Source organism: Molothrus ater, chromosome 1 (assembly GCF_012460135.2).
Source record: "Molothrus ater isolate BHLD 08-10-18 breed brown headed cowbird chromosome 1, BPBGC_Mater_1.1, whole genome shotgun sequence".
Lineage (NCBI taxonomy): Eukaryota > Metazoa > Chordata > Aves > Passeriformes > Icteridae > Molothrus > Molothrus ater.
The window spans coordinates 23,919,168-23,934,182 of record NC_050478.2 but is presented as its reverse complement, the minus strand read 5'-3'; the positions used below and the strand labels follow the sequence as shown (position 1 = coordinate 23,934,182).

General features: G+C 37.4%; 1 protein-coding gene across 3 annotated transcripts in view; it reads right to left on the bottom strand.

Annotated features, from left to right (window-relative positions):
• Nucleotides 1–262: 262 nt before the first annotated feature.
• The window catches only part of ANKIB1 (ankyrin repeat and IBR domain containing 1), a 90,202-nt gene continuing 75,449 nt past the window's right edge, over nt 263–15,015 (bottom strand). Inside the window, exons 12-20 of one of the 3 annotated variants that reach the window (XM_036406967.2) lie at nt 11,245–11,379; nt 10,604–10,690; nt 10,444–10,510; nt 9,931–10,076; nt 9,163–9,341; nt 8,555–8,606; nt 5,500–5,611; nt 3,785–3,918; nt 263–3,436 (exon numbers count right to left, since the gene is read on the bottom strand). In XM_036406967.2, the coding sequence (XP_036262860.1) occupies nt 2,684–3,436; nt 3,785–3,918; nt 5,500–5,611; nt 8,555–8,606; nt 9,163–9,341; nt 9,931–10,076; nt 10,444–10,510; nt 10,604–10,690; nt 11,245–11,379 (1,665 nt within the window). In that variant the 3' untranslated portion in view covers nt 263–2,683. The remainder of the gene's footprint in view (nt 3,437–3,784; nt 3,919–5,499; nt 5,612–8,554; nt 8,607–9,162; nt 9,342–9,930; nt 10,077–10,443; nt 10,511–10,603; nt 10,691–11,244; nt 11,380–15,015) is intronic. The other 2 variants (XM_036406970.2, XM_036406969.2) reach the window with 2 other exon arrangements.

Below are 15,015 nucleotides of genomic sequence, written 5' to 3'. Positions count from 1 at the left end.
TTACTCCCACCAGTACTCGTAGTGACAAGGCATTACTCTACAAAGAACAAATGCAAACATGGCTGTAGCAATTAAGATGAAATCTATTTTAGATTTTTTTCAAAGCTTAATGATGGTACTTTATATTTACAAATCAAAACATTCAGCTTACTATATGGTGTCCAACTAATCTGGCACAGTGCTGAACATACCCTACAAATGTCTGTCAGCAGTCTCAAGGACCTGCTACAGTAAGTCTAAGATGTAATGAGACAGAACGGAATTAGTTTAAGTAATAAATGTTTAATCAAAGAATTTTACATATTATTAACAGCATTCATTTGGCCAAACATCTACATGGTTGTAGTATCCTACCTGTATATAAAGTGGGAATGTATCAAGTATAGACTATGAAAGTGCAAATAACAATTCAAGGTTAGAGTAATTTTTTTACATTATAAAATTAACAGGTTTACAAAATAGTCTTGCCAAACTTTTATTTTTGAATTGTAAATTCAATGACTATGGTGTTAAAATAAGTACCAAGAAAATACAAATTTAATAGTCTAATTTCATGCTCATAAGAGTAACACGGAAACAATGGATATACTGCACAACCTAACCAAATTACGTAAAACCAGAACCCACAAACTTCACTATCTTCACAGAGAGCACTCTTACATATCTTACTGCAACTTTGCAAGACATCTCAATGCAATACACAATCTTTTTGTGAGAATCTTTCTATTCAGAAATTACCATTCAAGGAAGCTATGTGAGTTAAACAACTTTCAGACCAATTCATGATGACAGTTCATGAAGGACCACTTCAGTTGAAGGACTTTATACCTACAGGTATTTTTCAAAGGCTCAATATTATGTGAGTAGTAGGGTGGCTAGAGGAAAAGTTGGAAAATTATTTAGACTATTCTAATTCATTCTCTCTAAAGATGCTTGAAAATGGACAAGGTTTTTTATGGGGTAAGGGTAAAATACTCTTATTTCATTTTTTACTACTCTGAACCTTGTAACTGCAAGGTTCCAAAGCTGGATTTGCATGAATTAGTTACCAAAACACTCACTTGAACTCACAGTAATCAATACATAAACTTTGCTATCATGACACTTGCCTATACACACTCAGTAGTAATAAACTTTTATATCATATCAACAAATCCCTGGTAACAGTTAAGCAAAACTTAAAATGGAGTGTATGTAATTTGCTCATGTTATGAAAAGTTTTGATTATATGTAATTAAAACAGCCATTTGAACAACTTATTCTAGTTGTAATTACATACTGTACCATTGTATCTCACTAACTGTAGATTGATGCTTTTAAGCAAATCTAAAACCAGTATTTTTGTTTTTCACGGTACAACAACTAGGAAAAGGTTTTTTTGTATTTTTTTAAATTTTATTTTTTTTCTTACACTAAACAGTAATCACACAGCAAATGAATATTGTGCAATTGAACAAATACCTAGTAGTGTTTTGTATATGCAAAAACACTGACTGAACGTTTAGTTATTTACTGTAAAGGCAAGGCCATGGGTGGTTTTATGGAGGTCTTTGCAATTAATAGCATAGTTACTCCAGAACAAACACTGAATTTGAATTACTTGTTTAACTGTGGCAACTATCCAGTTGGGTTAGGCAAAGGCACCGTAACATGTTGAGCAGGATGTGTTATCTTTTAATTGTGGGACTGACTAATATATGAAAATTCTGTATTCCTATATTTTTATAAAATGTTATCATTAAAAGTAATTGCACTATTAGTGCATAAAATGCTTTGTAGAATTATGAAAACAAAGAACTATGATTGCACTTCCATTAAAGTGTCTCTTAAAATACAGCATAGCTGTTGCTAACTCACTGTATTTTAATATTTAAAATAACTGTTTAACAGCAGCATTAGGTTTTATTAACTTAAGATACAGGCTACATTTAATTAAATGCAGTCACCATGGCAACATATGCCAGTTAAATTTGGAGATGCAATGCTACCCAGTGGTTTCTTCCATTGCTAAGAATTGTGGGATTAGTTGGATAGGGTAACACTGCACTGTTTCATTAGGCTACTGCCAGTTAACTTTTCACAGTTTGGCACATTTGGACTGTAAATAGACATGAAAAAATCTTTGATTTTAAAGGGAGAGAATATCCCCTAAAACTTGTTCCTGGAGCAGTACTACAGAGAAGCATTAAATACCTCCGTTCACACTGCTAACAAAAATGAAAAATTACTAAGGAAAAGTTATGGAAAACAAAACCAAAATGCAAATGAACTGCTAGATGTTGTTTTGGTGAAATTATGAGTTCTAAAAAATGGAATAAACTATTTCTTAGGAAAACCAAACAAAATAATCAGTGTAAGCCTTTAATCCATACTTTCAAGTTAAGGATCATCAACCTAAGGCTAAACAGATGCTGCATTGTATTAGGAATGTGGAATACAACCTACTTATTCCTTTCTCTTGAGAGCAAAAGGCAAATACTACCTAATTAAATGCAAAGGATATTCCTTGAAAGGTTCACATCATTATGAAGAACTGCAATTCAAGAGGAACTCCTAAATATCCGTTGTTACGTCAGTGGTTACAACTGAGCTGCAATTATGTGGATCAAAGCCTCCATAATGCTTACTCCACATACTGTACCATCTGTCACTGCCATTCTTTTACTCCAGATTTAGTTTTTATTCATACCAGATGCACGTGTTCAGTCCATTCACTTGAGGTTTGAGGAGTCTGACTTGAACTATCTCCTGAATTATCTAGGGTGCTTGTTATCTCCCTGTTACTATCACCAATTTGTGATACTGTTTCTCTTGGAATAATGTTTTCTTCAGAAGTGCTTTCCTCTGTTTGGGTTCCTCTGCCTTCATTTTTGAGTGCATCCTCAAACAGTGCATGCTCTTCCTGAGGCTCCAGCCCTGTGTCTGTAAGATTTGGTTGCCCTGCTGACCCATCTTCAGTGCTGGGCTGCTGTGACTCCTCATCTGTTTCTGTACTTGTTGAAGGAATCAGGGCAATACTCTGTGGGTTCATGTCATGAAACCAGGCCATAATATTTCCAAGCAGATTTTCATTGGTATTGGGATCTTGACTGCTGGAATCAGCATCACTTGAAGTTGAGTATAATCCACTTCTTGTCTCGCTGCAGGGGTGGGAGTGAAGACGATTGGCTGAGAAGGGATCATTGCCTGCACCCAGTCTCATCAGACTGTCACCAAGTTCTAGCAGCTCAGAGCTGCTCAAAGCACCCCTTGGGTTGTCTATACTGACGGGAGCAGAGTCCAGTCTTGTAGGCAAAGAGGTACCTATTGCTCCTAAAGATGCCTCATTATTTAGAAAGTCTCTAGTTTCTTCATCAATGGCCAAGCCAGATTCTTGTAAGGACAGCTGAATAGCTAGCAGGATGTTTGGGTCATCTTCATCCAGAGAACTCAGAGCCTGTGGAAATACATAAGGATGCTCTCAGAATAAAACTTGCATCTTGTTACATATTTTGGATGAATAGCAATTTTGTCTCAAATCTGAAATTCATTCATTATTCCTACATGTCCTTTATCAGAATCAATTTTTACCAATAGAGCTGACAACACAATTTAAAAGTTAACTATTGTTATGTCAGTGATTGTTTAGCAGTTCTTACCATTGTGAATGTATAATTTGTTGTCCTAGATTCTCCCTTTCTCCTTGAAGAATTAAGAAAATTTGCAGAGACAAAGTGACACAGAAAGGCAGAGCAGAGGAGAGCAAGCAAAGCAGAGAGAATGGAAAAGAGATTGGGGGAGATACCTGAAGAGAATCCTGGTTTTCAGAGCGACTGACAGGGGTATAGTCATGAAGCGAAGAGCTGTGCAGAATACCCATAGAAGCTGAACTCACCATGGAGGTGCCATGTCTTCTACTGCTGCCACCTTCCTGAGTGTCTGTTTGGGCAACCAAAACAAAAGTGGTTGAAGAACCAGTGAGGAAGCCTCCTCTGCTATGATTTACTGACAGAATGTCTTACTTCCCTTTGGATTCCAGTTGTGCAATTTTACTCCTTTATTCACTCTGAATGAAAGAATCCAAACCACTCCTTCCCATCAGCTCTTACACAGTGGTGAAACACCAATCCCACTGTTTTAGGAGTGACTCCCTGGCTCATTTGTCCTTTCTGCCCTCAATACCCTTCTCTGAAAGCATGGGCTATGCCACTGGGAGCAGGGGCAGAAGGGGCAAAGTGCTTCTAAGGCACATACCCGATTTATGGAAAGCCCTGAAAACTACTGCATGTGGACACAAATACAGGATGCATTTATAGGTGGATTACAAATCACGTTTGCCCGTTTCTCTGTTCAAAGACAAAACCTCAGCTATAATGTTAACATTATAATAATCTTTGCTGTAACATTGCAGCACAATTAAGAGTAGAGTTGTTAGGGAATACTTCAGCAATTACTGACATTGCTGTTTTCTTAAAAGCCACAAAAAATAGAAGTAAGATGGTACTTCCAGAAAAAAACTGCTCTGTAATGAAAATAAATGTAAATCTTTTGACTTTGGAAAATGGAATTTTCCACTCCAAAACTCAAAATGTGATAGACTGAAATAAAATAATCTCTTGCATGCTTTAACAGTGTGCACTTGGCCATCAGTACTATATCCAAGAGTTCAGTCAAAATCTATTCCTTCAGCTAACAAAATAGCTTTGCATTTTATTTATAATAGGGAAGAACCAAAGTTCACCAAAATGTTGATTACTTTTTCTAAAATAAAGGATGCATGTGATCCTTTCTCCTCAAAAAAGGATCTCTCCTCTTAGTTTTAAAGAACAAGCTAAGTTTTTAAGTTCCTGAGACACAGCAATGAGAGTTTGTGCAGCATGGCAGAGAGACTGAGCACACAGACTGGCAGCTCTGCAGAAACAGTGCCACAGTATGATTTGGGTTCAAGATATTTCTGTACCTGTGCTAAGGTTCTGGCAGAACTGAGCCAGCCCAGACAGCCAAGTCACAGAGAGACCTTAAAGGACTGCACTACCAGCCCTCAGAAGAGCAGCACTCTGGAAGTCACAGCTCAAGCCAATTTCTTTCCTGGCTGCCTTTGCCAATACAGCTTCTGGGCAGAGTTTTGGAATCCAACCTTAGGATGCTCTTCCACAGGCCTGGAGCCTCTACATTCTATGCACAACTGGTTCTTTTCATTGGTATAGAGGACTTGTGTATGAATGAATGACCTTTAGAATTTCTTCAGAAAAGCAAACCTGCGCTGGACAGCTGAGAAGTTGTTAGTGGGGAGATCAATGAAATTCTCTTTTAGAACAGCAGCAGCCACAGTGAAGTCAACAACACTTCTAAGATCACATAAAAAAACTGCAGAGACAAGCCTTTATGTTGTACCCTGGAAAATACAGCAATGTATTTGAAACTTCTTTAAAGTGTATCCACAGAAGACCAGGCCCTGTGGTCACTACCAGTGATTTCTGAAGCAGGAAGAGCAAGGAGCCAGCCCAGAGAGGCCCGTACCTAATGTACTCTCACTGGGGTCCTCGGGGTCGGGAGTGTTACTCAGCAGACTGTGCATGTCTCCGCGCCGGCGCTGTCTGTGCCTCCTCCGATACTGAAATTCAGCATATTCCTGCATAAACCAAAGGTTACAAAACACAGGGCAGCATGCAGCACTATTTTTCTGAGTAACAAGCACCACATTTTTATAAAAAATGTGTGATTTTATATGCTTATTATAAAATCACCCGCTTTCAGAAAAATGAATTGCAAGTTGTATCATGCGACGCTTAACATAAATAACAAAAAAATCCAAGGTAATCCTAGATCTATAAAACAACGAATTAGCAAAAAAAAAAAAAAAAATTAGATGTACTACCAAAATTTTAATACTTGCAATCTCCTTTTTTTACCAATTCCAGGAACACATTTCTTGTTTAAATCTCTGATGCCGAACTTTATATATGCACCTATTGACACACTTTTTAATAAATGCATACTCACTGATTTTAGAACATAAAAACAACTGATGTGAATTAGACCAATAGATTATCTCAGAATCTCTGCTGCCAGCATTTGGCAGTAGAAAAGAACCTTGAAAAGACAACAGAAAACTGTTAGACATACACTGCAACTTGATATATTTCTCTGAGCCCCCAGGACACTATGGCTCCAGAACGTCTAAAGCCACTTCTGACACTCTTCTACTGGAAAGTCTATAATGGATTTTTATTCCATGGATTTTTTTATTTTTACTTCAGATCTCCTCTACTTTTGCTTAACTTGAGCTGCTAATGAGCCATACCATATGGATCTGAACTCCCACAGCCTGTATTTTCTCATATTGTGTGTGCTTAGACATTTCATATAGCATTTACATTTGACCACATCAAGCAACATCCCAAGGGCTAATTATCTTAATACTTGGATCAATTTGCATATCTTTCCTAATATGAAGGAACTAGTTCTATGCTTGAAAGGAAATTTCCAGATATCTTTTCTGGTATGTCCAGCTGACATTAAACCTGTGTAGGCAGCACTTTGTGTAATTTCAGTTATTCCTACACACAAGGCAATAAAACTGTGCACACAGGTACTCGCTCTCCTCTTCAAAAGAATATTGTTCTTTATTACTGTGAGCTCCAAGTTGGGAAATCTGTAATCCAAAGGATTCATTTGGCCAAATGAATTGGTAAAGATAACAGTATCGTTAGTTTTCCTTTCCTATATTAACTCTTCAACATCTAAAGTACCTAAAACTTAAATCCAGAAGTGCTGTTTGTCTTACACAATGACCTTATTAATGTAGATGGTATTAGGAGAGTATGTTTTCTTCCATGAACTTTCTCAGACCAAGTGCTTACTCATAATGACATATGCAAGACAAAAGAAATAGTCACAAAATCATGGGTGTGGGCAGATTTTTATCCATGGAAGTTGTGAGAACATCAAAAAGTAGCTTTATTGGACCAGACAAAAGGTCCATTTAGCCCAATATTCTGTCTTCAACAGCAGTTAGTAGTATATGTTTGTTAGTCTAATGGAACACCATAAAGAAACAAAGAAAACATGAAGTGATTCTTCTTAAAATGTTCTTCCAGCTTTTAGGGATCTCAGGGATTTTCTAAATGCAAGGCAGAGCCTCAAACAACAGAAAATTAAACCTTGATATAGAATAATATAACTGAATTATTAAAAAATAGATATAATTGTATCACTCTGAATCAGAAAAGGAATCATGGGAAGTGATCATTGAACACTAAGATTTATTCATCACACCAAATCTTAGCTCTCATTTGTTTGCAATAAATACAGCTCTATGTAAAATACTTTGCAGTGAAATTCACTAAAATAAACAAAGATGACCATTATTAATTCTATAAAATTCCTTTAGCATAGGTGGTTGCAAGTATTCGTGATAGCTACATAGCAAAGAAACCAACTTGCATCACACAGTGCCACATTTAGGCAAATCATGGACACTCATAAGCAGATCATCTAAGCACAGCTGCAATTGCACCTCCTGCTAAACAGCTTTTCAACACATTTCTTACCAGCTTCTTCTCATAGCCAGTTCCACTGTCATCAGTAACATCACAATCAATCATACAGTAACATCACAATGAGTTTGATGTTGTCAGATGTGAGATTATTTCAAAAAGACTAAAGGAAGGAACTGGATAGGAGAAGCAGCTGATTTTTTGTAGAGAAGCGAGCCATGTTCTCACCAGTGTGATGCTCACCAACAATAGCAAAGGAAATATATGGAAAAAAGTACATGGAGTTTTCTAGGATGTTTAACAATGACTAGCTAGAAAGAAAACAGCAAACAAGGAAATGTTGAAATGAAGTTTCCTTCCTGACTGAATGCTTTAATCTAATGTTCTCAAAACATTAACTAAAAATTAAGATGATAAAGGAAATCTTTATAGGAAGCTTCTCATATTTTAGAGCAGAGTCTCAAAAACTACTTACTCTTTCCCATATACAGATCATAGAATATGAATTAAAAAATATAATTTTCATTCTTGGTAAAGTAGCAGAAATTAATGTCACTTGAGTATGCAATTTCCATCCTGCTTTAATACCTAACAATAAAAATAAATATTTGAAATATTTAACAATATTTAGGAGTACAACTGCATGTTTTTGTTGGGATTTTGACAGAGGATGGAAATTTCATAAACTTTTTGTCAAATTCTGCTGAACTGATACTGCATTCAAAAGTAATCTACATAATTTCATACATTTATTACTTTAAGGCTCTCCAACACACAGACAGCAGTTTATATTCAATTTTAAAACTGCTTTTGTACTTGAAAAATGAATGTGAAATATCTAAGGTTGCCTAATGCCACCTTAGATAACTATATCCATGTGAGAGGCATTATTTATAGTCATTGCACAATTAACTTCATATATATTTCCTTCTATTGTGAAATAAATGAAATGGAAAGCTTAACCAACTTGAAATGCTTTGACTCAAGATAAGGAAGCTCTTCATGCAGATTGTGATCATACCTGTGTTTCTAGCAAATGCAGAACTAAGTTAAAAAATTAAAAAGAAATAGTTTACCTCGGGGGATGCAAATCCTAAATACTCCCAATCCCATGTTCCACCAGCAAAGCTATAAAATGGAAAGATACACCATCAAATTTAGAAATAGAACAAATATGAAAAACCTCCAGAGCTTCAAAACCTATTGAAATCTGAAAACTAGGGCAAATGTAGCTCTCTAAACTTAACAAGTCTTCCCCCTTAATTCTTAATTCAAAATTAATTTTGAAAACCTTACAGAGTTAAGTTGTTGACTATTCCAAAACTGCCTGATATGTTTAGAAAATACTTAAGAGATTTTTGAAGCGTACCAGAGATTAAGTGACAATCTTGATGGAAAAAAGTAAAATGGAAGCCATGACATCTAATCATTAATATATCACAAATGGGGAAGCAGTTTAGGTTGCAACACACATAGCAGTGATCCTCAAAAAGAAAAATATGCTTTTCCCCAAAGGCTGTAATTCCACAAGGATGAGATGCCCAAGAAATTATCGCTATCACAGTGATTTGTAACCACCACACTCAGCATCTACCTCATAGTCAGAGAACAGCAGTGGATTCCCCCTCTTTGGCAGCTACCAAAGGAACATTTTCTGCCTTGTGCAGCGTTCTGGGTGGATTACCTGCGCCTGGGTGCCTCTGGGGAGTCTGCAGGAGCAACGCCGCGGGCCACAGAGGCCAGGAACTCCTGGCGCTTCTGCTGCACGAGGCACGCGGCTCGGATGATTTTATGGCGGGGTGTCCGAAGGTAAGGCCGGTTCACTTTCTGTGCAAGGTCTTCAGTGACCATTTCTAGGTCTGTCTGCAAGAGTTAATGATACAGAAAAAACAGTTTTACAGGGAAATGCAAATCAGGAAGAACTCTTCTCCATGAATATTGAGGGGAATGATACCATTTTCCTGAAAACACCTTATGAAACACCAAAATACCCCAAAATATCTGTCCCCATGCCTACTCTTTTACTGACCTACATTCTGTCCTCCAGCTTGGAGCAGGATTTCCCTGCACTCTGAAATACTGAGTATCTTCAAGGGACCCAAGGGACAGGAAAGGAGGCAGCAGTCCCAGGTACTTCCCCAGTTTTGCCTCCTCCCAGATGTCAAGCACATCAGAAGAGAAAGAAAGAAAAGACAAGCTAGAGAAGGAGATGAAGACTGAAGCTAAAATGTTACCCTCAAATTAACAGGAAATTTTCTTACTTTCCCCTTCCATCTGTCCTTATCCTTTTCCTTTGCAAAGTGATATAAAATATATGCTACTTTTTCTAACTTGGTTACAAATATAAAACAGGCATGTCAGTTTTATACTACAAAAATGGCAAAAAGACACTGATAACTAATATAAAAAAAATAAAGTGCCATTAGGAAAGTAAAATATATCCATATATTACCTGCATAAGTTCAAATATTTCTTTCTTTGTGCTTTTAGGCTCCAAAAAGAATCCATATGGATAAGAACACTTAAGAATGCGGCGAGTTTTTAGAAGCTCTTGCACTGCATCTTCAATGAATGTGGTATCAGGACAGCCTCCCTCAGCTGCAACATGAAACAAGCATTGGGAAAGTATTTTCCTGCTGATGTCAGCATTACTTTTGTGCATATCAGTTAAATATTTTGCAAGTAAAGAGCAGCAAGTTCTCAAACTCTGCACAGTGTTCTTAGGAAAAGAAATAAGCACAGAACATTAGCTTCTACCTTACTAATGCTACTTCCTCCTTGAGGCTTTGGAATAGGTAAGATTTACTCTACATTTAACTTTCATCCAATGTTTACAAATTCTAGTACTGGAGGGATGACATCACACAGCAGACTTGATGTGAGCACTGTCCAACAAAGAACAGTTTAGCCATAACTGTGTTGATGTGATTTCAATTCAAAGGCACAGATCACAGCAAATACTTACTTCCACTCAGAGCTCTACTCAACTGCTCCATCTTTTCTTTGGCTGTTTTTAGAAGGCGCTGTTCTAACTAGAAAAAGAAAATAAATAAAATAAAATAAGATAATTATTTTTGGATTAATAAAACAGAAACAAACATCAGTAAAAATGGCTTGACCCAAACCTGGTAGCTAAGTTCATGGTTCTTAAATCTTGTATAATAGTGCATAAACCTATCAAGCTCTTGAAATCTTCTATGCTTCTTTTCAGCCTGGAAAACAATGGAGAGACAAAAGAAACTAAAATAAATCTTATCATTTAATACAACAATCAAATATAATTAAATAGTGAACTGTTTCTATTCAGACTACATATAAAATATTCTGCACAGTGTGTAGTGCCCTGTAAGTAAAGAGATAACGTTAATTTTTGAAATTCACAACGCTGCAAATACTGCAGCCAAAGAATTGATGCACTGACAGTCCCTGCTATTTAAAGCAACTTTCCAAAAGCCAAAATTAAGGTATGTCTTCTGTAGTGCATAGCACCTAATTGCAGGACCAGTATGCTCATTTCACAAAAGGAAACCATGTCACAGAGAAGTAAAATAAATCGAGTAAAGCCACCAGTGGTTGTTAAGTAAGCCAAAAGCAGGAATCTTATGAATCCACCAATAAGTACTGCTTTCTTTCTATCTCTTTGATATGTTTAAGGTTGTATTTTTCCATTTGGAACTCTGGTGTGGAAGAATTTTGATTACACTTATCCTGAATGGAGAACTGCAACCTTAGTGCTATTTTTCAAATGCACACATTCATTTGTTACCTCTACTGTCATCTCCTTGGACTGCTCCTCCACATGCTGAATAACCTCATAGCGAGTGCATCTGTAGTAGCCCCCAGTGGAAGAGCTGTGCTTCTTCCACTCTTCTAAGCATATCCAGCAAAAGTCATATTTGCACTTCAGAACAAAACAGGAAAAAGGAAAGAAAAAAAAAAAGAAGTTGAAATGTCAGATTTGTAGTTAGGCATCGTCATTCCTCTATGGACAACTTAATTAACCACATTCTGAGTGTAAAAAAATTTTGAGGAACCTCCTTCCTATTTTACTTAGTCAGGAGATCTGTTTATCAAACCATATCAAACCATGTCAGTCATCATTTTTGTTCCTTGGATCATTAGACTGTGTTGGATTTACATGTTAAGTTTTAAGCAGAGGAAATGAACCAAATGGTAAATACAGCTGATCAGGCCTGTTTTTTGTTATTGTTAGAAAATCAGTCCCATTTCTTTAAATAACACAGAAACTATTCATGAGAAAGAATGAAAAATTTTCCCTAATATTAATTAAAAAACCATGATTACTGGTATTTTTGTCATGTGGTGTTCCTGACACAAAATATAAATAACAGCTGTTAAAACAAGAGAGAAGAAGTCTGAATATAAACTTTGATGAGTGATTACTTTCAGGTAAGCCTTTTCTGCACTGACTGAGTAAAGTGCTTTCAAAATAGGTAAAACCTTACAAGGAAGTGTAAGGTGACTTATTCAGGCTTCTTTGCATCAGAGAAGATCAAACTGTGTAAATATTCTCAATTCAGCAGTGAGTGTTCAGCTAGTTAATTTCAAAATAACTGGAAGCTATTTTTGGACGGATAAGCAAAAGACTTCACGATTTGGTGAACCATGTTTATCTGTTATAGATGAGGAGAGAAAATTTACATTAATTAATATTAAGCCTTGAGTATTATTAGTGGCATTTGATAAATTAAATTGCATTTATTCTCTCTTTGGTAAGTTTAACCTTTCCAGGAATACCTACTTCATACCAGATGTGTTTGTCTGTAGTTATTTCATACAATCACTTAGATGTATTACAGAAGGAATGAAATCTAATTCTTGGACGGTACTTTTGCTAATTTTGTCTCAAAAATCAGTAGTGCTGACTTCCTTCTAAAAAGAAATGAAGACTAGAATATTTCATCTTATTATTGTGTGTGGTATTCACATAATTCTCTGAACAGAGAGATACATAATTCTCTCTCCCAGGATTTTCCTGGGAAGCTGTGAGATGCTGTGAGAAAGCTCACAGAAGAAAAAAAATAATTCTTATCTTCACTTGCTGCATCTGTTGTTGTGCACATGTGGAATGTGTTATGGAGACTGTTTACCAAAAGGGATTTCTTAATTGCACACTGGTGATGGTGGTTTTGATTGACTGACCAATTAGGTCAAAGCTGTGTTGTGACTGTCTGAAAAGGTCACAGGTTTTTAGCTTAGTGTTAATATAGTACAGTATTAGTATGTAGTGTAATATCATATAGAACAGCTGAATAAAGCATTTGTTCAGCCTTCTGAAATCATGGAGTCAATGCACATTACTCCCCCATCAGGGGTCTGCTACATTAATTGTGCTGTTCCTTCTTGTTTTCAAACATTTTTTAAAGCTGCTGGCTTATAAAAAATGGTGAGAAGTGCTGAGAAAGAAGTACAAGAACTGTGTATAATGTGTTAAGTATCACTGCATCATTTGCCTACCATTCAAACCCATTCATATTCATTATAAAAAAAAGAATCTTTACAAAATATTTAAAAGATCATATGAAACAAGATATTTCACAAGCAACTGAACTAATAAAGCTCAACTTCCTATTAATTTATGTATATATGCTCCTACTGCGACAATCTCAGCTCTCCCAAATTATCTCCTATCTGACCACTCTATTATATTTACCTTTTAATCAATCTCTCATATCTCCAGAAGCCTCCTCAAAACCCAAGAATCACAGAGTGTTCCTAGATCCTCCTTCCAGTGTCTCAGTCTCATGAGACATTCAAAACCACATCAGCTGTTTCTACACACCTCTCAAACCCAAAATCATTTTCAAGAAGGGTAAGAAGGACAACCCTGAAAACTACTGCATGTCAGGCTCACTTCAGTGCACGGTAAAGCCACGGAAAAGATTACTCTGGGAGGTACTGAGAAACACCCAGAGGACAATGCAGTCATTGGTCACAGCCAGCACAGCTTCCTGAGGGAAGTCTGGCTTGTCAAACCTGATCCCCTTCTGTGACAGGGTGACCCAGCTGAACAAGGGGAGCCAGGTGACAGAACCTTTCTGGACTTCAGCAGAACTTCTGATAAACTCACACAGCCTCCTTCTGGACCAAACATCCAGCACAGTGTGGATAACCGTGTTACACGATGGCTTCCCTGGACACAGGACTCAAAACTGAGTTTGCACTAAATGGGGAGGAGCTGTCCACTCCCTCGAAGGCAGGGAAAGGTTCTTCACCCACAGGGTGCTTGGCCCTGGAACAGGCTCCCCAGGGAAGTGTCACTGCAGCAGGCCTGAGAGTTCAAGAAGTGTTTGAGGCACATGATGTGACTCTTGGGGTGTCCTGCACAGGGCCAGGAGTTGGACTAGCTCACCCTGGTGGATCCCTTCCAACTCAGCATATGATTAATTATGATTAACTATCTATGATTAACTCCTGAGCTCTGTTGTATGTGTCTTTATGATCACTGAGCCTTGTATCACCACCACCTGGGCATAACAAATCCCATCAGCTGCCTGGCAATGGTCTGAGCCAAGCAGAACAGGTCATTGCTGAGCAGGCAACAGCTGGGTAGGTATTTCAGCCTCTCTCTTGGTGGCAGTACAAATGAAGTCTCTGCACCATCCAGTTACCAAGTTTCATGAAACTTGCAGCAATTTATTATCTATGAACCTCCTCCTGTTCCTTGAAATCAAAGTACCCATAAGCTTAAAAAGTGACTATAGACAGTGGAGTGAGAGAGCAGGACTGTGTAAGCCCTGTCTCATTAGAAGCTGCACTCATAGAACAACAAGAAAATGCCTGCTTAAGTACAGAAACCAGGGTTTCATGAGTAAGGAGTATTCTCTACACCAAGGTGCAAGCTAGATGCTACAAAGCGGCCATAGCCCATCAGGTAGTGAGCTTGACCTCACTGCAAAAAAAGGCAGAAGCTCCATCATGAGGGATTGTAACTTCAGCAGAGGAAGCAACAAGTGAGGTGACCACTATTCCTTGTGTCCAAGCCCTCAATGATCTTGAGGACACCCTTCCTCACCTTCCTCACCAGGGTGAGGGGAGGCAGCTGCTGTCTGTGCAGAGATTACTCCATGACAAAAGAATCTGACTGTTTTAAGGACACTTCAAGCTGCCTATAACCATCAAAAAGGAAAAGAGACCTCTGGTTGTCAGCTAGTGCCTTAGAATGGCAAATTATCTACATTCATCAGTGTTTATTGGCCAAATCCTTCTCCAGCCAGAAGCCACAACTGAGCTCACGGGCAACAGCTGCAACAAACATACCTTATAGAATTTTTAGAAGTACAGAATTTATGAGCTCTTTTTAAAATAATTTAAGACAAAAAAACCCCGAAACCAGCAAACGTGGCATAAATCAAAGTGTAGGAGAATTTTCTCTGCTGCCAATGATACCAAGAAAAGCCCTGATCTTCAATTTGTATCACAGAGAGAGAATATGTGACAATATGAAGAAAATGGGATTTGTGTAGCAATAGAGAGACCTGCACATTTTCAGAAAAATAAAGAGAATTACTTTCTA